The sequence below is a fragment of the Gopherus evgoodei genome, chromosome 3, assembly GCF_007399415.2.
Source record: "Gopherus evgoodei ecotype Sinaloan lineage chromosome 3, rGopEvg1_v1.p, whole genome shotgun sequence".
Taxonomy (NCBI): domain Eukaryota; kingdom Metazoa; phylum Chordata; order Testudines; family Testudinidae; genus Gopherus; species Gopherus evgoodei.
In genome coordinates, this window is record NC_044324.1 from 140897815 (window position 1) to 140922532 (window position 24718).

The following is a 24718-nucleotide window of genomic DNA, read 5'->3' on the forward strand; positions in this document are numbered from 1 at the left end:
GTAGTCGATGGCTTCTGGACAGAACCCATACAGCAGAGCCACAAATTTAGTGAATGTTAATTAACATTTAGATGATGGTAAATTAGTGCTATTTATTGTCAATTTAAACAGCAATCATACTTGCAAATCTCTTTCTTGTTTGGACCTATTTTCTTCCATTACTAAGTAATTCCCACTAGTGTGGGGGGGGTCAGATTAGCCCAGTGGTCCCCACTGAGGTGTCTGTGGGTGCCATAGCATGGAGAGGTAGGAGGAGGAGGACTAATTTCCTGCCTCAAAAAAACCCCTCTCCATCTTTCCTACTGGGAAGACCAGATGAAGAGTTTATAATACACAGCAAAAACCTGCCTGCTCCAGGACAGAGAGCGGCCCCACCTCGCCACTCCCCTGCACCTGAGGGCTGGCAAACATGATCACAGTGGGTAGCCCACCCTGTGCCTAAGGGGAACTGGCCGCGCCCTGCGGGCTGGTCGCGGGCACAGCACCGCGGCTGTAGGTGGCAACGCCTGCGGCTGAGCCACCAAACGGCAGCGCAGCCATTTGGCTTGGAATCGTTAGGGTTCAGAGTGAACGGCGGCAAAGAGCCCCCTCGCGTGCGCTCCGCGCTTCGTCTCCGGAGCAGTTCAACTCGCCCCGGAGTCCGCAGACCGGACCAGGCTAGCACAGCACAGCCCCGCCCCGCAGCGCCTCCTTCCGTTCCCCAGGGGGGAGACCCGATACCCGCCCCCCCCGCGGCTGTCGGCGGCACCCCGGAGCCGGGTCGAGCCCCCGGCACTTACCGAGTACATGAGGGCCCCGAGCCGGGAGCTCCCCGCCGCCGCCATCCTACTCGCGCTACCGCCGGGCTGAGCCCGCCCCGCCTTATCGGCCTCCGCTTCCACGTGGAGCGCGAAATATTCCGGCCGCCTCGCTCTGCCTAGCGGGCGCCTCCGCGTGGGGGAGGGGAGAAGCGACTCATGGGCGCCGCCATATTGGATACGACGGCGGCCGCATGTGGCCAAAGCCGCGCGCGTTCGTTCATTCTTTCGTGCAGCTGCTGGGTCGGGGGAGAACGTGGCCCCGGGAATGGAGCGGAGCCCGGGCGAGTGCGAGCAGGAGCAGGAGGCTGCGCGCTGCAGCCTGCTGGACGCGGTGCTCAGCTCCCTGTATGATCTCGGTGGGTGAGAGTGGGAGCCGCGTGTGTAGGGCTAGGCGTTACCGTCTCCTAGGTAGGGCTTGGGGCTGCTCGCTCCGGGGGCCCATTGCAGACACTGTGCCCCTGGTGGGATGGGGCAGTGCAGCTCCTGCAGTTCCAGTGACCCCAGAAAGTTTGTCCGTAAGCCCTTCATCCCCCTAGAGACTCTCGAGCCCCCTTAGGCTTCCCCCGAGCAGTGTTCAGGTAGCAGTCGATTCCTCCCTGGCCCACCCCAGATCAGGAGCTCAGTCTCTCCTTTGGCTGTAAATTTCATGGGCTCCTCAAAATAGCTCTATTACCTCCTTGCCCACCCCGGTATCTCTGCTTATCATTTAGCCTTTACTATGTGTCTATCGTGTGCCCATCATCACTGTGGTACGTAAACACCCTGTGGTCCCTTTTGCCTGTTGATCGGGGCTATACCAGTGGCACTCAACCTTTCCAGACTACCCTATATGCCTTTCGGGGATCTGATTTGTAGTGGGTACCCCAAGTGTCACCTCACTTAAAAGCTACTTGCTTAGAAATCAGACATAAAAATACAAAAGGGTCACAGCACACTATTACTTAAAAATTTCTTATTTTCCCATTTTTATCATATAATTATAAAGTAAATCAACTGGAATGTAAATATTGTACTTACATTTCAGTATAAACAAGCCATATTTTAGTTTGTACTGACTTCACTATTGCTTTTTATGTAGCCTGTTGCAAAACTAGGCAAATATCTAGATGAATTGATGTACCCCTGAAAGATCTCTGCATGCCCCCAGGGTTGAGAACCACTGGGCTACACAAAAGAGAGTGAAAGGTTGTGAGGGGAAAACAAACACTAAATGTCTTAAAGTCTGATTATTGGGTACAAGAGAAAAGAAAGCTGAAATGTTTGTTTTGAAGCACAGGAGACGAGCCGTTAGATAAAAATGAAAAGAAAAAGATCCAAAAGAAAAATGTGGAGAACAAGATGGTGTCAGAACCTTCCAGAACAGTAATAGAAGATAGAGATGTGTGCCCTGATTCAGCAATCCCAGGCAAAAGGAAGAGTGCTTCCAGTTTCTTCAAAAAACTGAAAAATGAGATGCATCATGACTCTGATTCAAAACAAGCCACCCCAGAAACCAGGGCTTCTAATGCTGTGTCACCCGAATCTACGCAACAGGGAAAGACAACAGAAGTGGAAGTTGTGACATTTCGTGGTCGGAATAAAAAGAAGAAACCTGAAGTGGAACTCACTCAGGACAGTGTTTCAAAGGTAATGAATGGGTCATTCATTCAGATCAAAGGAGGTGGGCCAGGCCTCTGAGGTGATACAGAGTATTCTCTCTTTCATGTGCTTGGCTGTCTGGTGTTGTTCATGTGCTCAGGGTCGAACTGATTGCCATATGTAGAGTCAGGAAGGAATTTCCCCCCAGGTCAGATTGGCAATGGGATGAGATGGGGTGGGGGGTCTCCTTCCTCTACAGCATGAGGGCTGGGTCACTTGGTTCATCTGAGTACATCTTAGTTAATCAATTTCCTGCCATGTTAGGCGCCTCCGGCAGTGGTGCACCTCGGTCGCTCCTAGTCTCCTGAGGAGTATAATACCTTTGTCTAATTTCAGTGGTTGGGTTTAGTGTGCGGGTGCTGGGTGATATACAGGAGATCAGAGTAGATCAGGGATCGGCAACCTTTCAGAAGCAGTGTGCCAAGTCTTCATTTATTCACTCTAATTTAAGGTTTTGCGTGCCGGTAATACATTTTAACAATTTTTTGGAAGGTCTCTATAAGTCTATATATTATATAACTAAACTAGTGTTGTAAAATAAACAGGGTTTTCAAAATGTTTAAGAAGCTTCATTTAAAATGAAATTAAAATGTTGATCTTACACTACTGGCCCGCTCAGCCCGCTGCTGGTCTGGGGTTCTGTTCACCTAGGCTGGCAGCGGGCTGAGCAGGGCCTGCGACCGGGACCCCGGCTGGCAAGGGTCCGTCAGCCAGAACCCCAGACCAGCAGTGGGCTGTGCAGGGCTGACGGCCAGGACCCAGAGGGCTGGGGGCTGGGTATGTGGGGGGGTGTAGGTGTCAGGGCAGAGGCAGGGCTGGGTATGGGTGAGGGTGCCAGAGTCAGGGCTAGGGTTGCGGATTTAACAGGGAAAGATGAAGGAGTCAAGCAGAGGGCTGGGTATATATGAGAGAGGTACAGGGCTCAGGGCAGGGGCCTGGGGGGGTGTGGGGCAGAGGGCGTGGTGTGTGTATAGGGGGCTCAGGGGAGAGTGCTGGGTGACTTCCCCCCTAAAAACTCTCAACCCCGCTGCTCCTTGTCCCCTGACTACCCCCTCCTGGGACCCCTGCCCCCAACTGCCCCCCAGAACCGCACCCCCTATCTAAGCTTCCCTGTTCCTTGTCCCTAGACTGGACTCTACCTCCTACTTGTCCCTTGACTGCCCCGACCCTTATCCACACCCCCGTCCCCAGCCAGACCCTTGGGACTCCTAGGCCCCATCCAACCACTCTCTGCCCCCTGACAGGATTCCCAGAACTCCTGACCCATCCAACCCCCCCCCCCCACTCCCTGCCTGCCCTAAACCCGTTCCACACCTCTGCCTCCTGACAGGACTCCCAGAACTCCCAACTCATACAACCACCCCCACCTCCTTGTCCCCTGACCACCCTCTTCAGAGACCCTCCCACCCTAACTCTTCCCCCCCCCCCCCGGACCATCCTTGCTCCTGGTCCCCTGACTGCCCTGACCCCTATTCACCCCCTACCCCCTCACAAACCCCAGGACTCCCATGCCCCATCCAACCCCCCCTGCCCCTAACCACCACCCCCGGGATCCCACCCTGCTCCCTGTCCTCTAACTGCTCCCACCCCTTATCCAACCCCCCCAGCCCTGGGCCCCTTACCATGAGGCTCCACACAGATCTAGATACGCTGCTCCGCGGGAGCACACAGCCTTGCCCCTCCAGTTGAGCGGGAAGCATGTCTGCCTCCCTGCAGAGCCAAACGCTGTCCTCGGGAGCGCGTAGCCCCAACCCCCAGAGCGCTGCGTGCTGCGGCATGGCTCCAGGGGAGGGGAGAAGGCGGGGGAGGGGCCGATAGCTTGCTGCACTCGGCCCGGGAGCGCGGACCCCGCAGCTTGCCATGCCAGGAGAGTGGGGCCATTTGCCCGTCCCATGCGCACAGCTATGCTTCTGCTCCCTGCCCCCGCGGGGGAATTGGAGGGCAGAGAAGAGCGCACTGGGCTGGGAAGGATTTTTAGTGGCATGCTGGAGTCCCAGCAGGCTCCAGCGTGCCATTAAAAATTGGCTCACATGCCGTCTTTGGCACACGTGCCATAGGTTGCCGACCCCTGGAGTAGATGGTCTGGTTAGGTCCCTTCTGGCCTTAAGTTGTGCGACTTTCTGAAGTCTTGAAACAGCAGAGACTATACTAGGCCAAATACCTCCCTGGCAAACTCCATTAATATCAAACAAGATGAATTTGATGTTTTTTGACATAAAAAATTGCCAGTATTTGTAGACTGTTTTGTCCATTATTTATATTATAACAGCACAGTAGGCTAGCCTCTTTTCTTGCACATTACTGACAGAGTGGCTACTTCTTAACATGCCACAAATTTGCTATTTGTTGCTGTAATACTTTATAAACACATTTCCTTACAAATGTAAGATTTTTCGTCCAGATTTGCTTTGACCTTCAAATTTATAATGCAGTGATTTCAATTACCTCATTTAAATCTATTAACTAAAAGTTGCTTGAATGGAAGGTGCATTAAGGATGAGATTTTCATTGCCATAGAAGACTAAAAGGGCATCAAAAGTAATTGAGGAGAGATTAATAAGACTGGGACTTTTCAGCTTGGAAACGAGACAACTAAGGGGGAATATGATAAAGGTTTATTAAATCATGACTGATGTGGACAAAGTAAATAAGGAAGTGTTCTTTATTCCTTCTCATAACACAAGAACTAAGGGTCACTAAATGAAATTAATAGGCAGCAGGTTTGAAACAAACAAAAAGAAGTATTTTTTCACACAACACACAGAAAACCTATGGAACTCCTTGCCAGAGGATGTTGTGAAGGCTGGGACTATAACAGAGTTCAAAAAAGAACTAAAGAAGTTAATGGAGGATAGGTCTGTCAATGGCTGTTAGCCAGGATGGGCAGGGATGGTGTCCCTAGCCTCTTTGCCAGAAGCTGGGAATGGACAACAGGCTATGGATCACCTGATGAATACCTGTTCTGTTCATTCCCTCTGAAGCACCTGGCATTGGCCACTCTCAGAAGACAGGATACTGGGCTAGATGGACCTTTGGTCTGACCCTTTATGGCCATTCTTATGTTTTTATGTTCAATGTCTAGTTTTTGTTAAAGTTAAAAGGAACTGGACATCCAAACCGCTTAGATGGCTCTGAAAATACCACCATAGAAGTACAAGGTATTATTATTAATCTGTCTGTCCAGGCAGTGATCTTATTTTGTAATTTGCCACTGTGAATCATCAGTCAGACACACACAGACATGCTCTCTGTGCCTTCACCAAGTGTGCTTTTAGTAAGACTGCCGATTTATTGGAGTTAACTCACGCAATTAACTCAAAAAAATTAATCGCGATTAATCGCAGTTTTAATCGCAGTGTTAAACAGTAGAATAAAGGATACCAACTGACATTTATTAAATATTTTGGATGTTTTTCTAAATTTTCATATACTATTCTGTATTATAATTGAAATCAAAGTGTATATTTTTTATTATAAACATTTGCACTGTAAAAATGATAAACAAAAAGTATTTTTCAGTTCACCTCATACAAATACTGTAGTGCAATCTCTTTATCATGAAAGTGCAACTTACAAATGTAGATTTTTGTTGTACATAACTGCACTCAAAACCAAAACAACATGTAAAACTTTAGAGCCTACATGTCCATTCAGTCCTTCTTCTTGTTCAGCCAGTCGCTAAGACAAACAAGTTTGTTTGCATTTGCAGGAGCTAATGCTGCCCACTTCTTGTTTACAGTGTCACCAGAAAGTGAGAACGGGTATTTGCATGGCACTTTTGTAGCCGGTATTGCAAGGTATTTACAGGTCAGATATGCTAAACATTCATATGCCCTTTTATGCTTTGGCCACCATTCCAGAAGACATACTTCCACGCTGATGATGTTCGTTAAAAAAATAATGTGTTAATTAAATTTGTGACTGAACTCCTTGGGGGAGAATTGTATGTCCCCTGCTCTATTTTACCCGCATTCTGCCATATATTTCATGTTATAGCAGTCTCGGAAGATGACCCAGCATATGTTCATTTTAAGAACAGGTTCATTTCAGATTTGACAAAACACAAAGAAGATACCAGTGTGAGATTTCTGAAGATAGTTACAGCACTCAACCCAAGGTTTAAGAATTCTAAGTGCCTTCCAAAATCTGAGAGGGACGAGGTATGGAGCATGTTTTCAGAAGTCTTAAAAGAGCAACACTCCGATGTGGAAACTACAGAACCCAAACCACCAAAAAAGAAAATCAACCATCTGACTCAGATGATGAAAATGAACATGTGTCAATCTGCACTGCTTTGGATTATTATCGAGCGGAACTTGTCATCAGCACAGACGCACGTCTTCTGGAATAGTGGTTGAAGTGTTAAGGGACATACGAATCTTTAGCGGATCTGGCATGTAAATATCTTGCAATGCTGGCTACAACAGTGCCATGTGAACACCTGTTCTCACTTTCAGGTGACATTGTAAACAAGAAGTGGGCAGTATTATCTCCTGCAAATGTAAACAAACTTGTTTGTCTGAGCGATTGGCTGAACAAGAAGTAGGACTGAGTGGATTTGCAAGCTCTAAAATTTTACTTTGTTTCTTTTTTTTTTTTTTTTTTTTTTTGGTACGTAATTCTACATTTGTAAGTTCAACTTTCATGATAAAGAGATTGAACTACAGTTCTTGTATTAGGTGAATTGAAAAATACTATTTCTTTTGGTTTTTTTACAGTGCAAATACTTGTAATAAAAAAAAATATGCAGTGAGCAATGTGCACTGTGTTCTGTATTGTAATTGAAATAATTATATTGATTGAAAATGTAGAAAACATCCAAAAATATTTATTTAAATGGTATTCTATTATTAAACAGTGCGAATAATCACGATTAATTTTTTTAATCACTTGACAGCCCTAGTTTTTAGTTATATGTGAAAAAATATGGTTACCTCTAAGACCTCAGATCTGCAAAAATTTATGCTTGTGCTTAACTTTATGAATAGTAACATTGTTTTCAATGCGACAACTCATAGTAGTAAAGTTAAGCACGTGTGTGTCTGTAGGATTGAGGTCCAATTTCCCAGTTTTAGGGAGACGTTTAAACAGATTTGTTCAAATTTATAATGCTGGTGGAATACTTCAGGCACTTTGCACAGACTAACAATATTTACAACCAAATTTAAATAATAATGTATAGAACTTACAATACTACAGTAAAAACAAGCCTGCCAAGTGGTAGATAAAACAATGAGTCATACCCCTTGTATTCCCAGCCCTCTTATACAAATAGCATGAGTTAAGCTTTTATAAGCACCATGTTCAGTAGAAATATATTTGTTGCTTCAGGTCAGAAGTAAAGCTTTGCATAGTCTTCAACAAGCAATGGCAAAGATGGGGTCTAGCGTCCTAGAGACACAAAAGACAAAAGTCTGCCTCTGACTCTATATACATGTTTTGTATTGTCACTGAACCACTAGCTGGCTCTGCTCTGATCTTGTGAGGTGGCATAGAAATGCATCCATAAGGATTCTTCCTTTTCTCTGGAATCACAGTCTTCTACAGTCAGTACTGTGTCTGCTCATATACAAGTTTGGAGAATCAGATAGTTCAGGGAACTGAGGATGAGAAAATGGAGCCTTTTAGGTTGTTAGCTCAAATCTAGACCTGGTCTGCAGTTGTCTGGTGGTCTCAGGCCATTTCTTAATGGTGTTCAGATCCCAAAAGTCACCATCGTAACTGGCCCACTTGTTGACAAAGTGAGCAGAGACAAGGATTGACAGAGCCTGGCAACTGAACTACCTCCCATGCCTAGAAGAGGTTCCCTTCAGTTATTAATTAGTTACAGAGTTTTGGGGTAGCTTGTGTGTCTGTTTCAAAAACAGTGTTTATTGCCATAATCTCTAAGGTCCTGATGCGAAAATTAGCTTTGCCTGGGTGGACCCCTGTGCCCACTGGAGTTCCACTACCCGAAGCAGGGCTGGTATGCAGGTCCAGGGTTCTGCTGAGGTGGAGCTTGTTGCAGGATTTGGACCTTAATCATGAACAGCTCGTGAGAGCTGCAAACTATTGTCAATTTTACAATGGGTTCTGCTGTTCATCCCTCTGTTTCTAGGAATATCTTTACATTGTTTTTCCCCTCCCCAACACACTCTTCCACTTCTTTGTGTTCGTGGTTTTTTGCTTACGGAAGATTTTTGCAAATAGCACGTTACAAAGTGTTCTGGAAGTGACAAGCAATCAGATGGTTGAGTTGTGACGTTTCATATCTGAATTTTGCCAAAGTTTAGGGGTATTTGGGTTTGATGTGTTGAGTTAACTTGATACAGAGAGGAGCTGTGGCATGAAATTGAGGTTTAATATGAAAGGGGGTTAAAACTCTGGGGAGAAGGTGGGCAGGAGAAGAATCCTTTTGCATTTAGACAGTAAAAGTTGAGTGGACGCAACAGTGAAATGGACTGAATTTTCTGATCCAGAGTGCCGCCACGCTGCATCAGCCTGCTTAGGAGCTGGCTGAGTATTGGCCTAGAGAGGTTCTGCAGTTTGATGTGACTGCTCTCTGATTGCCAAACTCAAGAATAAAAGAAAAAAAGACACACTGAAATAACTCCCTGAGATTTTTTACCAATCTGAAATGCTCAGAGAAACTTTCAGGGTCCAACATGAATGTATTAAACACCTTTACAAGTAGCATTGTATCTTGAAAAGAGCAGAAATCTTACTTGAAAATAGCCTGTGTAGAGACAGTTAATGCCCTGGTCTAAGTTTGTCAATTTGTGCTGCTTCATACCCTGCCATGACATCTCCTTCCTCCAGCAACTGAACCATCTCAGAGTTGTGGGATTTTTGATTAAGTCCGCAACTGTAGAACCTCAGGCAGCACAGCCTTCTAGGCACAGCTGAGGCATGTTGGCAGGGTAATGTGGAGAAGCATGCATTGCTGCTGCCTCTGCTGTGCCAGTTCTTTGATTAAACCAAGTTATTCACTTTCCAGGACTGTCCAGCCAAACTCCTTTCACAAGCATGAACTTTACCTTTTTTTGTGTGCGTGTGTGTGTGGGGGGAAATCGCACAGAGCCGAGCAGATATAGGGCTCTGAAATGATCTAAGCTTTGGATCCATGAGTTGCTTATCAGAAAAGATGTAGTTTGTACTGTTCTCATTGTGGGCAACTAATAGTAGATTTCTTTATTTTTTTAAATGGTGTTTTTATTGGCCTGCCATTGTTGACTGTGCTCCTGCATAAGATTTTTCTCTTGTATCCGTCATTTAAGATGGCTATATACGTTAATGTATTTGTTTGTGCAAACTATAAATTGAGCATTGTTCTGCATATTACCACAAGTTGTCAGGCAGATACTGGTACGACTGTTCCCTCAAGGGATGCACAGTTTTTCCATGGCAGATATACAGTTTGTTTTGACCATTCTGTGTATCCTATATTTAATGTGTGAAATAAGTGATTTCAAGCTTGTATCCTCTTCTTATTCTTTCTCTTTAATCTTATTACAAATCAGTAATAGAAGTACGTAAGGTAAAGATGTATTTTGCAGGCAGTATTTTTTTCTTTCTGACAAACTGCAAATTAAATTTGAACTTTTAAAGCAAGTCTGCATTGCAACTGTTATGCAGAATGTGGCCTGTATATTTTTAAACAGTGAGTAATTGTGACTAGTGTCCGCACAAGATGAATAGAGTCTGCTTTTAAAATGGATTATTTTTCTTGTGTGACATTCACAGTGGTAGAAGACTATCAAACAGGAACACACACACAGAATAAAGAAATATGCATTTTTAGATTTCATACTCTGGACACTAAACAAAATTGTTCCATATAAAAGTCTAAAATGTCTACATATTGTAACAGAGACACAAGAGATTCCTACTGAAAGGCTCTATACTCTTTCTAGCATTTTATTACTGTTCAAATAACTCTCGCCATTGGCACACATTTTACATCGCTGCTAGTTGTCAGATTTAAATGGAAACATTTTCTTTTCTTTATAGATAAAGATGGCTATTCCAGAGAAAAATGTGAATGCACCAGAATTTAATTTAGAAAAAGTAAGTTACTGTGGCTTATCTAATCATGATGAATGGGTGTGTGTGTGTGTGTGTGTGTGTGTGTGTGTGTGTGTGTGTGTGTGTGTGTGTGTGTGTGTGTGTGTGTGTGTGTGTGAGAGAGAGAGAGAGAGAGAGAGATTGGGAAAGTTGAAGTCAAGGCTAATTTGGAATGTTCTTAGATAAGTTTATCTTTTGCAAATGGAGCCAGAATATATTGTTTGGTGCAGGCGTGTCAGAGCACTGCTAGAGCTTGTGTAGGGCAACCTTTGAAGATAGATGTATCCCAGTTGTTCCATGTCCTCTTCTTTCTAATGTATTGGTAGCCAGTAACGAATGGTCACTGGCTCACTCTGTGTGAGCCCGGCTGGCTCCAGGCACCAGCATTCCAAGCTGATGCTTGGGGCGGCAATCTGAAAGGGGCGGCAGTCCCTGTTGTTTTGCCCCCAAGCTGTGCGCCAAATTGCCGTCACGGACAGTGGGGGCAGTCTGTGCACCATTAGGGCGGCAGGCACATTTCCACGGTGGCGGCAATTCGGCGGCAGCTTCTATGTTTAGCTGTCCGTGGCGGCTTCAGCTAAACTAGCTAGAAGCTGCAGCCGAATTGCCGCCACTGCAGAAATGCACCTGCCGCCCGAAGGGCGTACGGACTGCCCTCACCGCCCGCGGTGGCAATTCAGTGCGCTGCTTGGGGTGGTGAAAACTGTAGAGTCGGCCCTGTGTGTGAGCTTCTTATAGCTACTCTCCCTCTATTTGTTCTTTAGTTATAGTATTAAACTAAAGTAAAAAAATGTATATTTACTAATTTCCCCTCTGCATGTGTACCCAGAGACTGGGTGAAAAAAAAATAAACAGGCCGTGATAGACGTTCCACAATAGTACCAAATTTGATTAGTCTTATTTTATAACATGTTGATTTGCCAAACATTTGTTAAGCATTCTCTGGAATAGATATCCTTTGTGGCGTGCCAACCATTGTTTTGTGATAGCTCATACCTTCTCTGAAATGGTTTCAAATTTCTGTAACGTTTTAGGCCCGTCTGGAAGTACACAAGTTTGGAATCACTGGATATGAAAAGAAAGAACAGCGGATATTGGAACAAGAACGTGCCATCATGCTGGGAGCCAAGGTATATAAAGATGGTACAAAATGTTGGTTTTTTGTCTCTTTCTAAAACACTTTTTTTTAGTTGCACCCCTGCTTTTGTATACGTTGGAAGAGTCTATGGATGATGGGAGAATTATTAGGTGTATGACATCAGAAATACCCAGGAAGTGAAAATATGATTGAGAGGGACAGTGATTTCTATGGAGGTCATTTGAAATTTAGTTTGTGAATTTTGTGTGTGTTTTTAACCCTTACTTAACTTGTTTTTCTCCCAGTGTTTCAGTTAAGGCCTGAGAGAGCTTTCCATCTACATTTCTGAGTGGTCCTAGAAACCACCACCAAAAAAGGAAAGAAAATAACAAGCAGAAACCCTTTTTCTTTTAGGGTTTGTTTGATTTTGGGGGGGGTTCTTTTATTGGGGAGGAGTGTGTGGAAACCTTTTAGACTTTCTTAATAAGCCCCCCGTTTCCACTCCCCAAAAAGGACACAAACCTATTTATTCTGTTTCCCTTTGGAGGCCCTCATGGAAGCTGATGCTGTGTAGAAACATGTAGATTTTTTAGAATATGTTTGAATCTTTCTTGCAATGATAGCTTTACTCATCTGTTTCACTGCAGCCTCCCAAAAAGGAATATTTGAACTACAAGATTTATCAACAGAAAATTAAAGAGGAGAAAACAGTGAAGAAAGAAGATTATAGTATGGTTTGTATGCAATGTTTCCTATAAAATAACAAGGGGCAGGTTGCAACTAGCCCAGTAGCTTAATGGGATAAATGATCCAGGTTTCATTACTAGATCCAGTCTCTTATTACTTGGGCTGGTGCTCTGCCTTGAATATGGAAGGATATTGTTCCAGTCAGCTGCAGCCCATTAGATTGTACTGTGGTATTGATTTTCTACAGCACATCCCATCCTATCAGAAGGACAACAGCTGTTATACCTAGCCTTAAGAGTTGGGGTTGTAGAGGATTCTAACAGGAATAGAGAGGTTGTCGCATGCTTCCTGTCCCATAGATCTCACCTCTCTCCCTCTAAGGTTTTGTGGCAGGGCTGGGAGATCCACTGAGGTTTGTAGTAAGCTTTACAGAGATTATACTGTAACTGTTCACTTAAAGTCATCCTGGTTAATGTTTTGTTGTTATGTTGCTGATCAATTAGAGAACATGCTCATTTAAAGTTGTGCAATGCTCCCTTATAATGTTGTTTGGCAGCTCCCTGCTTTGTCCACGGCTTGCAGAAAGAGCAGCCCATTGGAGCTAGCTGGTGGGTGGTTGGAAGTAGGGTGGACCGGCAGCCCCCATATCGGCTCCCCTAAGTTCCCTGTGCAGCAGCCACCCTGCAGGCTATCAATTGCCGGCAGTTCAGCTGTCCCTCTCTCCCACTGCCATGTGCTGCTCCTGCCCTCTGCCTTGGAGCTGCTCCTGGGAGCCTCCTGCTTGCACTGGGGGGTGGGGAGGTGGGGGGGGAGGGGTGCTAATGTCAGGGTGTTTTCCTCTTCCCCCACTCCTTTACCGCATCAGAACATTTCCACAGAGTGGGGTAGGGGGGACACGATAGGGCTCAGGAGGGAGCTTGCTGGCAGCAGCTGCTGTCTTAACTTGCTGATCTACTTAAAAAGGCAATGTACTTGAAGTCGGGTCAGCGTACTTAAAGGGGCAATGTGCATCTCTCTCTCTCTCACAGGGTGTGTGTCTATCTGCCATGCTGTCTCCCCTCCCTCCATTTGTGTTGCCTTGTAGAGTGTGAGCCTACATTAACAACAATGGGTTAACCTTTGAGGGCTCAGCAGAATACTAGTTCATCATTTAGCAGTAAGGCATTCCCTGGGAAATATCTCACCCTCTGACTTCACCGCCTCAACCAGGCTTCACAATCATCATTGCTGTGTACCAGTATTAAGTTGTTTGTTTAAAACTAATTTTCCTGGAACCTAACCCTCCCATTTACATTAATTCTTATTTGGGAAATTGGATTTGCTTAACATCGGTTTGCTTAAAGTCACATTTTTCAGGAAGATAACTACAACATTAAGCAGGAGTTACTGTATATGTAAATTCCAAAAGGTATGAGAGGACTTCTAGGTAACTCAGTGGAGCTGCCGTTGATGCCGGTCAAATCCTTTTCCTTGGTCTTTCCAAACTGCCTTGTCCATTTGTGGAATTGTGAAACATATTGCCATATTTGGGGAGCCTAGAGTTTTACTCCACTTACTCCCATGAGTTATTTGTGCTGATTCTAGCAGGGCTGCTCCTATCAGTGAGGATTGTTCACATGACTATGGAGGATGCAGATTTAGGATAATATATTTGGTTTAATTTCCCACCCACCAGCCCCACCCTTAAAGTTGACAAACTGTTTAAATCAAACCAGCAGTATTGCTTTCATCTTTCAAAAGAAACAGAATTAACTTTAGTGGATTTTTACTGCACGTTGCCTAATTACATTTGGCCATATCCTCAGCAGATGCAAATCTGCATAGCACCATCAAGAATCCAGCCCATTATTTAAGCCATCATGAAACAGTCTGCTCCCTAGACACACAGTATGCAGGAGCCTTTATGTTCTGGACTGCTCTTTAGCCAGGAGCGTCTGTTCATTTTCGACTGAAATATTTATCTTTAAATCTGATATCAGGAATATAAATCTATCAAGAAAAAGAAGAAAAAGGGTCAGGAGCAGAGGTGAGACATTTTAACTAAGTATTGATAGCAAACTTGCTTTTGCTTAAGCTTTCCTGGTGAATTGCCTGTAATTAAAAATGCAGTCTTATGGCAAAGCTGTGCATATCGAAATGGAGTGTATTTTTCATGTACATTGTAGAAACTCCTAACTGCAACATTGTGATCTTGTTTTGTCTAACCTTTTAAACTTGCTAATTTAAGCATTTTCAATTAAACTGCCTTAGTTCTGCCCTGACTTGTCAAAAGGTTTTGAAATAGTGGTTTGAGAGTAAAGGTGAGGCACTTGATGTGAAATCTAGTGCCTTCCACCCCATCTTACAAAACAGGGCATTGTTTTTGTCCCTGAGGAAATGTTTTATAGGATAAATTTTAAAAACCACATGACATGCTCAGAAAGTGTAATTGCATTTTTAATTACAATGTAGTTGGTTCACTGGAACTATTTCTGTATTTCTCTAAGAGCCTTTATGTTTTCTGATTTTATTTATACAAATATCTGTTTATGGTTAGTTAATAAGACAAAATTTAATCACATGTATAAGTGTTTGCAGGACTGGGCTATATATTTGTAAAACTTTTCAAAACATATTCATGGCATAACTAGGGCCATAAAATAAGGAAAAAGTACATGAAAAAGGCTACTTTTGACCTAAATGAAATAATGTACTCCTAATATTTTTTTATTTTTGTATATATTGTTCCAGGGCTGGTTGATTTAAAATTATAACTGTCTTTAGGGAAGGGCTAACCCTCTAATTTTAATTTTATTTTTAAAATTTTTATCCTATTTTTGGAGTTGGTGTCAATTTAAAATGTGTGTTTATTTAATGTATTAGATTCAGTGGCCTGTATCTAAGATTCTATATTAATAAACTTCAAACTACTACTATTGCATAATTATCGGTTATGAACAGGTATTTTCACCTTAAATGTAGCATTTTGTGCAGATATTTTGGGTGCTTTGGATGATGACTTTTCTTTATCCTAATTTTATTTTATTTTTTAAACCTAGGAAATACAAAAAGAAAAAGTCAGCAGTCAGTGCTGTGCCAACAGGACAGGTTGGAAAATTTAAAAATGGGACATTGATTCTTAGAGGTCGTGACCTAAGGAAAATTAAATTGTCAAAAGTGGTTAAATGACATTGTTACACCACATCAAAACAGAAAGTGAAAATGAGCTAGAATTAATTTCCTAACTGAAAAATGTCTACATAGCCAATGTTTCTTTGCTCTATTTTAATACCTGTCACAATACCTTGGGTTTTTTGTTTTTTTTGGGTTTTTTTTATTTATTTATTTTTTTACCTCAACAGCACTGAGTTTCCACTCTGGGGAGAACATAAAATGCATTGTTACATCATAAATTCTGAGTAAGAAAAAAATAAGTTGTTTTTTCCTATTGATAAGTAACCTAATTAAACTATTACTTTCATTGACTAACAAAGATATTGTACTTTATTAGTCTGAGAACTGTTCACTTTGCAAGCTGAAAATTACTCGGGTGTTGTCTCAATGCAAAAGTGACTTATGTTTGTTTTGTGGTTTTTTTAACTGAAGCAAAAAAGTTTAGCTGTTTGTGAGTGTGAGGACATAGCCCAAGATTTTCTATTTAAAAGTAACATTATTTGGATGTTCACACAAAAAAAAAAAAGCACAAACAGCTCTTGCACTGAAATACAACCATAGGTGGGCAACTCAAGTTTACCAGGGAGAATACCCCTCACTATGGAGTCCATGCTTCTGAATGTCCTGGTGACAATGGGCAGGCAGTTGGCCCAATAATGACAGTTCAGAAAGCACACTTCATACATGCACGGCACCAGGGATGGATTAAGGCAATCTCGGGCCATGTGGAAGGTATGACAGAGCCCTCCAGCATGGCTCTTCTCTCCTCACAGAGAAGCAGGAGCATCAGCATGGGATTCCCTTCTCCCTGGGAGTGGCGTTGTATGTTGTCCTCTCCTCAGCAGAGGCAGAAGGGGCTCACCCACTTCTACCTCCCCAGTGAAAGGACAGCAGCCAGGGCTCCCCAGTACTTCATCTCAACTGCCAGGGCATATTTATCAATGGGTTGTCCTCTGTGGGGGTGGTGTTGGGACAGTCCCCCAAAGTAGGGTCTTGGCATTAATACCCCATTGAAATGCAAGGGGCAGTTCAGACCTCTTGTAGCTACTGCTTAGGGTTCTCAACTAACTCAGGCAAACACAAGAACAGCCATACTGGGTCAGACCAAAGGTCTATCAGGCCTAGTATCCTGTCTTCCAACAGTGGCCAGTGCCAGGTGCTTCAGAGGGAATGAACAGAACAGGTAATCAAGTGATCCATCCCCTGTTGTCCATTCCCAGCTTCTGGCAAATAGAGGCTAGGGACACCATCCTTGCCCATCCTGGCTAATAGCCACTGATGGATCTATCCTCCATGAATTTATCTAGGTTTTTTTTTTGAAACCCTCTTATAGTCTTGGCCTTTACAACATCCTCTGGCAAAGAGTTCCACAGATTGACTGTGCGTTGTGTGAAGAGCATCACTGCATTAATTACTCTGTTCATGTTTTCAAGGGCTATTTTGCAACCATAAGGGCTAGAATTTTTTTTTATTATTATTATTTTATAATCTTAAAATGAGTGTTCCGATCCTAACAATTGCCTGACTCCTGAGGTGGGGGTCACAGGCACATGCTTATGCCTTAATCCAACCCTGCATGATCCTTGAGTTGTGATTTGTTTAGCCACTTTCACCACCATTCTAAACAAAGACTAAATTGCATATCTGTTTGGGCTAACTTGGGTATGCAGCAAATGAGTCGTTTTTGCATATTGAGCATTGTCCACTGAGCATGCTTGGTAGAAAATGTTAAATTGACATTATATGCTCAGAGATGAGTTCACTGCAAAGCCAAGTGCTCATGTTTCAAAATTGGTTAAGACAGCAGTTGAGTTTTGCCTCCCTGCTATGTTGTAACTTGAATTTTCACACTCACTGCCAGCCCCTCCAGCCCACTTCTTCTCTGCTCCACCTTTTAGTTAAGGTAGCTCAAGCTTTTTTCCTTGGCTTCAGTTGCTTAGATCCCTTGAACTTTATGGGTGCTTAGACCCTAGTGAGCTTAGGAAGCTTATAGGGATGCAGCCACCTTAACATTTATGCAGGAGCAAAGCTTCAGTCATAAAGAGCTCCTAATCTTTGCAGAACTAGAGCACAAACCTCATGGGATCTGTTAAGGAGCTGAGCAGCACTGGATGCAACATTTTTCTTTATATAATCCCTCTTCTCCCTACAAAAAAAACCTAGAAAATTAAGTGCCAAAACCAGCAATGTTATAGTTGCTCATAAAAGCAGTACACTCCGGAAATGCAGAAGGCTGAACACACAAGCCTAATTCTTCCTCTTGTATTATAACTGAAAATTCTCATATGCTCATGCTGTTGAAATGTTATCCTGACAAACAGTAACTCTTAAGGTAGTTATATTACACACATGTAGAACTCCAGCAAAGAGTCCTATGGCACCTTATAGACTAACAGACATATTGGGTATTCACCCACAAAAGCTCATGGTCCAATACGTCTGTTAGTCTATACAGTGCCACAGGACTCTTTGCTGCTTTTACAGATCCAGACTAACATGGCTACTCCTCTGATACATGTAGAACTCCGTGTTTCTGGTTAAATATGTAGCTTTAATTACTGTTAAGTAAAAATGGTAAAACTTATGTAATGAGCAATGCCATTGAGTAAACGTTGGAGGTAGAAAATGCAATGAAATGTGAGTGGTATACAACCAGTTCTGACTGGACTAGTAGCAAAAGAAAGCTGATGACTTATTCTGCCTTCTTCCTGGGTGAAGGAGGGAGAATCTCTGCATCCTGCTGGAATTGAGAGGTTCCCTTTCCTTAAGTGCTCTTCCTTCCAGTCCTCGCATCCTAATCACAAGCTTTCTGACAATCCCCAGAAAGGCTGCAGTCGTCACTATTGAGTCTTCCCTCTTCCAACACCTGTTTCTTCCCCACCCAGCTTTTACCAACCTGTGGAGCCAGGGACTGGGGCATCAAACCTAGTCTCCTGCAGAATGCTATCCTGACACTATGATTACCCCTGCCTTTATGCTTGAGTCCAGCCACCATCTCCTGACAAGGTGTTCCCACTATAGCTCCCTGCTTAATATTAATAACCGTGGAAGACTCACAAGGAATGTGAGGTACTTCCCTTCTCCCAGGGGTTGAGTTTGCTGCCTACATAGCATTTCTCAGTCCCTTGCTAGCCTAAATATGTAGTTTCATGTACTTTATATGTGGCTGCATGCAATGTGTCTTCAGTAGAGCCCAAAGGTATTAGGAACATAAGAACAGTCATATTGGGTCAGATCAAAGGTCCATCTAGCCCAGTATTCTGTCTTCAGACAGTGGTCAATGCCAGGTGCTTCAGAGGGAGTGAATAGAACAGGTGATCATCAAAGGATCCATCCCCTGCCACCCATTCCCAGCTTCTGGCAATCAGATCATCTGCTTTCATAGTATTACAATTAGATTATAGATTGAGCTGAATAACATGTCAGAATACACTTCACAAATGCTCAGTGCAACCCATACAAAATATACAGCTGATTGGAGGATTCATTCCCTGCCTTGGAAGTTAAATAAGTGTTCTAAACCAGAAAATGAATAATTGTGTGAAGGTGAATTTCCTCAGCTTTCCCCTGCCATTAAATCAGCAGGTTATTCTGCTAACTTTACCAAATTGTTGGTTGCATTGTATGAGTGCAACTTGAATTTATAACAGCAATTTATCAGTAATAGTAAACCAGGCACCATCAATGAATTTGTTGGCAGTGTATTAAGAATTTATTTAAAATCTGTAAAACAGCATAAACTCATAGGTCAGGTTTTCCAAAAAAGATATTAATACACAGTCAGACTTGGACCAAAAGACAAAAAAAGTTTTGTTTCCAATTCAAAAAATACAAACTTTTGCTACAGGTACAAAATTATAAAAAGTTTATTTTTCTCCTCTTGATCTGGTGACGTACATATACAGAAGTGATATATATTCCACCAGCTCCAATTGATGGAAACTATGGGAAATTATAAAAGAAAAATGTCATGGTTAGGAAGAAATCAGGAAACAAGTTTTGTCTTTTATTTAACCAGATGTGAACACTGTTGTTTTATTCCTTTGTACTTTTTTTTTTGCCAACATTTAAATTAATGTCTTTCATGCTTCATATCACAATTGGAGAAAAAACAGCAATTCTGACTCATGCATTAATTCTAACATTTCATCACATTGTGTCTCCTCGCTTTGCTCCATTCATTAGTTAGAAAGCTTGATATTTTTATTGACAGCATTTTTGCAATGGTGGTGAACATCATGATTGCTGTATTGAGAGAATGAAGTCTGGACCCCTAAATGTTCACATACCAATCCACTATATAAACTTGGAAATTCTCCAAGTGGCATGAAATTTAGTTTTGCATCTTGTTCTACTTGGATTTGTTTGCAGTAGCATGAGCTCATTTGACCTAGAAATTCTACTGAACACCCATTTCAGTAAAAAACATGTGCATTTTCTTTATCGTGCAAGGATGCAGAAGTCCCAGAACATCTATTCTCTGTGGTTTGCATGGGCTTCTGCACCTAAGAAGCCTGTATGCATTTTAAATGGATTTGTGCTTGAAATTCCCATTCTGTTTCATGTGGACAACTAGCATTACTGATCAGAGGAATCCCAAACAAATGCTGTCAATAAAAATTAGAAACAGCTCATTTCCTTTAAAACAAAACAAAAAGACAGAATCTTATTTTCAGGGACCAGTGAGGTCTTTGACATGTGAACATACCATTTTGTAATGTTTGATATATTACTTTAACCTGTTGAAGGACTCAATGAGCTTGTAATCTCTCTTCCATCGATGAGCTGGCCAAGATGTTTTATTATTATTCTATAGCAAGCTTAATGCTTTGCTTTGCTATTAAAAAAGACCCTGCAAAGGTGGCAAAACCTGAGATTAGGCCTAACAGTTTCGCTTTGTTAACTATCTGTTTTGGAATGCAGGATTCCAGTACTTTTCAGCATCTTACCTTCTCATGGGACCCGGTCGGCAAAGCAGAGCTGTAGTCTGGTAAACATCCCTAGATCATAATCTCAGACACAGTGCTTTGCATTTGTTGGTGGTGGATTAGTCTTGATTTTATCTCTTTACCTTGTTTATTCAATATTATCCATATTAAAGTAAGAAGGCAAAAAAACTGTATATCACATTTCTTCTTGCTCTAAAACATCTAAGAAACTAGGGTATCCAGTGCTCTTTGCCATCTTTTTAAATTACACTTTAAAACAAACAAACAGAACCCCATAACACCTACAGTACAACAGATTACCAGCCAAAACCAACTACAGCAATACATTACAGTGTTCTTATTTACAATATGATGGAATATTATGTATATAATAAATTACATTAATACTTTTCCTCTTAAACTCTGATATACGTAATCTCATGATTTTTTTTCCTTCAGTCCAATATAAGTACATTTGTCCTCTACAGCGCTCTTTAATTATATAGGCTATGGGAGACGACACTGGTTTCACCTGTCTTTTCTAAATTTAAGAAGCCAAATTGCACTACAAATTCTGGATAAATCACAGCTTTCTTCACTAACATTTATATTTTAAAGATATATATTATGTGCTTGTTATGTACCTTTTAAAATGGGAAATAACAAGGGATTGTCTGACAGGCCCAGGGGCAAACTGACCAGGTTGTAGCAACACTTTTGTGTGAGCTTCTTTTGAACTGATCTAATTAAAAGCAGCCAGTAGTGGCTGCATAGGTCTACAACAGTGTGTGGCTCTGACAATGGTGTGTGGCCCTGTAGAGCTGGAACCCACAGAGGTTCTTGGGTTAGTGGAGGGGAGAAGAGCATGGTCCTGAGGTGAAACTCTTCTCCTGCCACTTTTTATAGCCGCACAAGTTTTCTAATCTGTTTTACTGAATATACTGGGGAAATCTGTAGAGGAAAGAACTAAGAGGAAGGCTTACAAGGGGTAATATTCTGGATCACACAGCGGTGTGATGGAAATTAAGGGACCCTTGTCACTCTCCAAACCGTAGTCTTTTCCTTTCACAGTAGTAGAGACAATCCAAGTGTGTGGATTCAGGAGTCAATACCTGAATTTTTTAATTTAAACAGAATTTAAGCTCTCAGGGGTCAAGATTTTTTTTTTTATTTTTTTTAAACTCTGTAAATCAATTTACCTCTGTCTTGTGGAGTCTGCACCCAAGCAGGCAAACTGTAATAGGTAAAATTTATTCCACGGCCTAAGGCCTTGCTGTCCCTCACCTGGGATATACTGTCCCAGAGGAGGAGTTTCATGAGAGAACTTCTATGCTTGTCCAGCTGGCCAGGAGGCAGAGTTTCACACACACAAGATGCTGGAAGCTCGATCTCCCATAATCCCCAGAGATCTACACAGATCTCAAGGAAGCAAGGGGCATCCCAAATGGATTCCCTGGTCTACCATCTTGATCCTTCCTGGCCCATCAACAGCCCAACTTGTACGAGAACCATACTCCCATGGGCTTCCTGCTAAAGAAGGCATTGGGGGTAGTGGCAACATGAGTTAAATTGTATTCCCCACAGCTCGTGTGAGGAGAAGCTGGAGGAGCCTAGGTAGGTCCCTGAACCCCTGAAGGCCTGCAGAGCTGCAGCCCCAAGGAGGTGCTTGGGGGAAGTGGAAGGGAATGGAGTATGCGCCTGATGTGAGACTGCTCTTCCTCCCTCTTTCTACAGACCCAGGCTCCCCTCTGTGCACAGATATTGAGAAGAGGACCACAGAGCCTGCAGGGCTTTGTGGATGGAAGGGCCTTGTGTTAGTGATCTGCAGTGGAGTGAATTACTTCCAGCCTGAACAGAGGAGTGAATTGCTTTCATTCCTTATGCAGTGTTGGTCTTAAAGGGACAAATTTTGCCCTCACATATACACGTGAGGTTCCCACTGAAATCCATGGGAGCTCCGCATGTGTATTCAAATGCAGAACTAATCTCACAGTCTAGTTCTAATTATTTTTCATTACCACTGTTAGACAAGCTACCAGAATGCACGCAGCTTAAGTCATTAAAATTTTCTTCATAAGGGCAGCTTGGTCTAGTTTCAAATATAAGTCTTTAAAACACATATGCAACCAAAAATAGACTCACCCTCTGTAGACTTAGTCCAATTAAAATTGACAATGTTAATACAGGATATATATTTCTAATTGCTCCATTCTGCAGTTTTTCTAGGTTGGAAGGGGACTGCAGTTTAAACTAGTCTGCATCATACTTCTACCAGTGCTGGAATGTGTAGAGAACAGCAATGGAGAGGTCCATGTGTTTCTGCACAAATTTGGAGTGTGCCCCTACCACATATCATTAACTCTTCAAAACCTGTATCAGCCTGTATTTTTCATTTAATAAAAAGAAAAATCAACTTCAACTGCACCCTGAGGAGTGACACACAAGGAACGACACAGAAGCACTTATGAAAAACAAAAACAACATAGATATCAAAAGCAATTCCAAAACCCTTTCAGAATTCACTTTAAACAGCTTGCAGTGGTTGTGGATTGGAAGGATTTAAATTCATGTGAATTTTACTTCACAGGTATTCGGCATAAAGATAAAAGTTCAGTCCTTATGTCCTATACAAGCAGTGCTCTTGTTTTGAATAAGAAAAGTAAAAGTGGAGTGCTTTCTTGTATCAAAATTGTCATAGGATGTTACGTAGTATAAAAATCCATATGCAACTTAAAACACACCATTCCCATGTGCTGCTCTGTAAAGCTGTACTCAAAGCCAAGACTACTGTTACAACTTCTATTTTAGTAGAAGACAACTTTACAGTGAGCACACTCAAGAGGAAATTCAGGGTCCTGTAGCATTCTAGCTGAGGTAGGCTGAAAACAGACCCACTGAATTAAAAAATCCTGCACAGGGTCAGATGGTATTTAAAAACAACAGACAAAGAAAACACAGTTGATCTCTGCTAAACTTCTAACAAATTGAAATTTAGTACACCACAGTTATTTCCATGTCTTAAAATGCACTAATAGAACATATCGCAGTCTTGGAGGAAAGCATATCTGCTCTTCCACTTAACAGTTTGAGGATTTTTTTTTCTGTTATGGTTTCTAGTTCAGTTGTGATATAAAAGAAGCTACATTTCTGTCTGTAAGGGGAGGCTGGATAAAACGAATAGGTGGCAATAAGCATCCTGCACAGATGGTTATTGATTGCTTTTGACTTACTACTTCATTCTGGGTTGCTCTAATATCCCATTTTTCACCCTTCCCCAATGGCTGTTCATTAAGATGGCACCTTTCCTGTAACCAGAAGTGCAAGACCTTCTGTCACATTGGAATCTGCCATCACTTGGTATTACCTGTAGTGGGGAATGCACTTAAGCTGGAGATCATATGTGCGCCTGCAGCAATGTGCCTGATTTCCAGCATCCCATCCAAGAAGAGCTCCTTGGATAGACCTGTGCCTAAAGTTTTACACAAGGCAAGGAGCTGGAATTTTGGTTTAAAAATTGCTTTTCAGGTATACTGACCATACAACGCATTAAAATCTGTGTGCCATATATATTAAGGGCATGGGCGTACACGTGTATGTGTACAGGTGTGTGTGTAGGAAGCATGATTAAAAAGGAAATATTATAACAATAGTATACAGCAGGCTATGGTACTTCTGTTTATTAGCGCTACATTTAGGCTGGATCATGAGGGCAGAGTTCTAGGTGCAGTGTCATGATGCAATCTGTTAGGACTTGCTACTATAGATTAGCTCAGTTAACCACTCTTCCCTCAGCAAAATACGCACATGCACACATTATTTTGTTAAGAGAGAGAAAGAAATTGAGAATCAAAATATTTACTGCTGATTGCATGCTGGCAAAGGTGCTATCTAGTATTGCCACGGATTGAAACCATCAGTGGCCAATCAGTCACTTACTTTTGTGGATGCCATTTGACAAGGCTTCTCATTTTCATATGTTTCAGATGACCACAAAATTCCTGAGTTGCAGGATAAAGTCAAAACCTACAAGACTGTTAGGTCCCAGTTCAGCAAAGCATTTGAGCACATGCTTAAGTGCTTTGCTGGATCAGGGCCTTAATTAGTTCATCCCAGCTGAGTAGAAAATTAAGACCTTTGCTCCCAATGTTGGCTATCCACAGCTCGCAGGGAAGTCTATGGGCACTGCAGGTGCTCAGCATCTGTCAGGATCAAGGCTATAAAAGTATCACTCCTCTTCCCAACACAGTCTATTTTGTGTATACCATTTTTAAAGAAACATCTGTAATCACTTCACTGAACTCTCCTCTGCTTCCTTTTCAGAAGATGATTGTTGCTGGTAACTGAAATGAGTTCTCCCATTTGTGAGACCAAAAGCCACTGCAGTCACACTG

At 42.5% G+C, this 24718-nt stretch overlaps 3 protein-coding genes across 6 annotated transcripts in view; 1 reads left to right on the forward strand and 2 right to left on the reverse strand.

Annotated features, from left to right (window-relative positions):
* The window catches only part of GNPAT (glyceronephosphate O-acyltransferase), a 41328-nt gene extending 40469 nt beyond the window's left edge, over positions 1 to 859 (reverse strand). For 2 of the 3 annotated variants that reach the window (XM_030556834.1, XM_030556832.1), the window contains exon 1: positions 780 to 859. In XM_030556834.1, the coding sequence (XP_030412694.1) occupies positions 780 to 824 (45 nt within the window). In that variant the 5' untranslated portion in view covers positions 825 to 859. The remainder of the gene's footprint in view (positions 1 to 779) is intronic. The other variant, XM_030556833.1, reaches the window with a different exon arrangement.
* Positions 860 to 1042: 183 nt separating this feature from the next.
* On the forward strand, positions 1043 to 15912 carry C3H1orf131 (chromosome 3 C1orf131 homolog). Of its 2 annotated transcripts, none has more exons than XM_030556838.1 (7): positions 1043 to 1156; positions 2077 to 2426; positions 10428 to 10484; positions 11516 to 11611; positions 12207 to 12293; positions 14226 to 14272; positions 15285 to 15912. In XM_030556838.1, exons 1-7 carry the CDS (start codon positions 1066 to 1068, stop codon positions 15412 to 15414), a joined length of 858 nt encoding a protein of 285 aa, XP_030412698.1. In that variant the 5' UTR covers positions 1043 to 1065; the 3' UTR covers positions 15415 to 15912. The 2 variants fall into 2 exon arrangements, with proteins under 2 accessions (XP_030412698.1, XP_030412699.1); XM_030556839.1 differs by having other exon boundaries at positions 1070 to 1156; positions 2072 to 2426.
* A 2892-nt stretch (positions 15913 to 18804) lies between these two features.
* TRIM67 (tripartite motif containing 67) overlaps positions 18805 to 24718 on the reverse strand; it is a 53063-nt gene continuing 47149 nt past the window's right edge. Inside the window, 1 exon segment of the mRNA XM_030556841.1 lies at positions 18805 to 24715. Coding sequence (XP_030412701.1) covers positions 24644 to 24715 — 72 coding nt within the window. The 3' untranslated portion in view covers positions 18805 to 24643.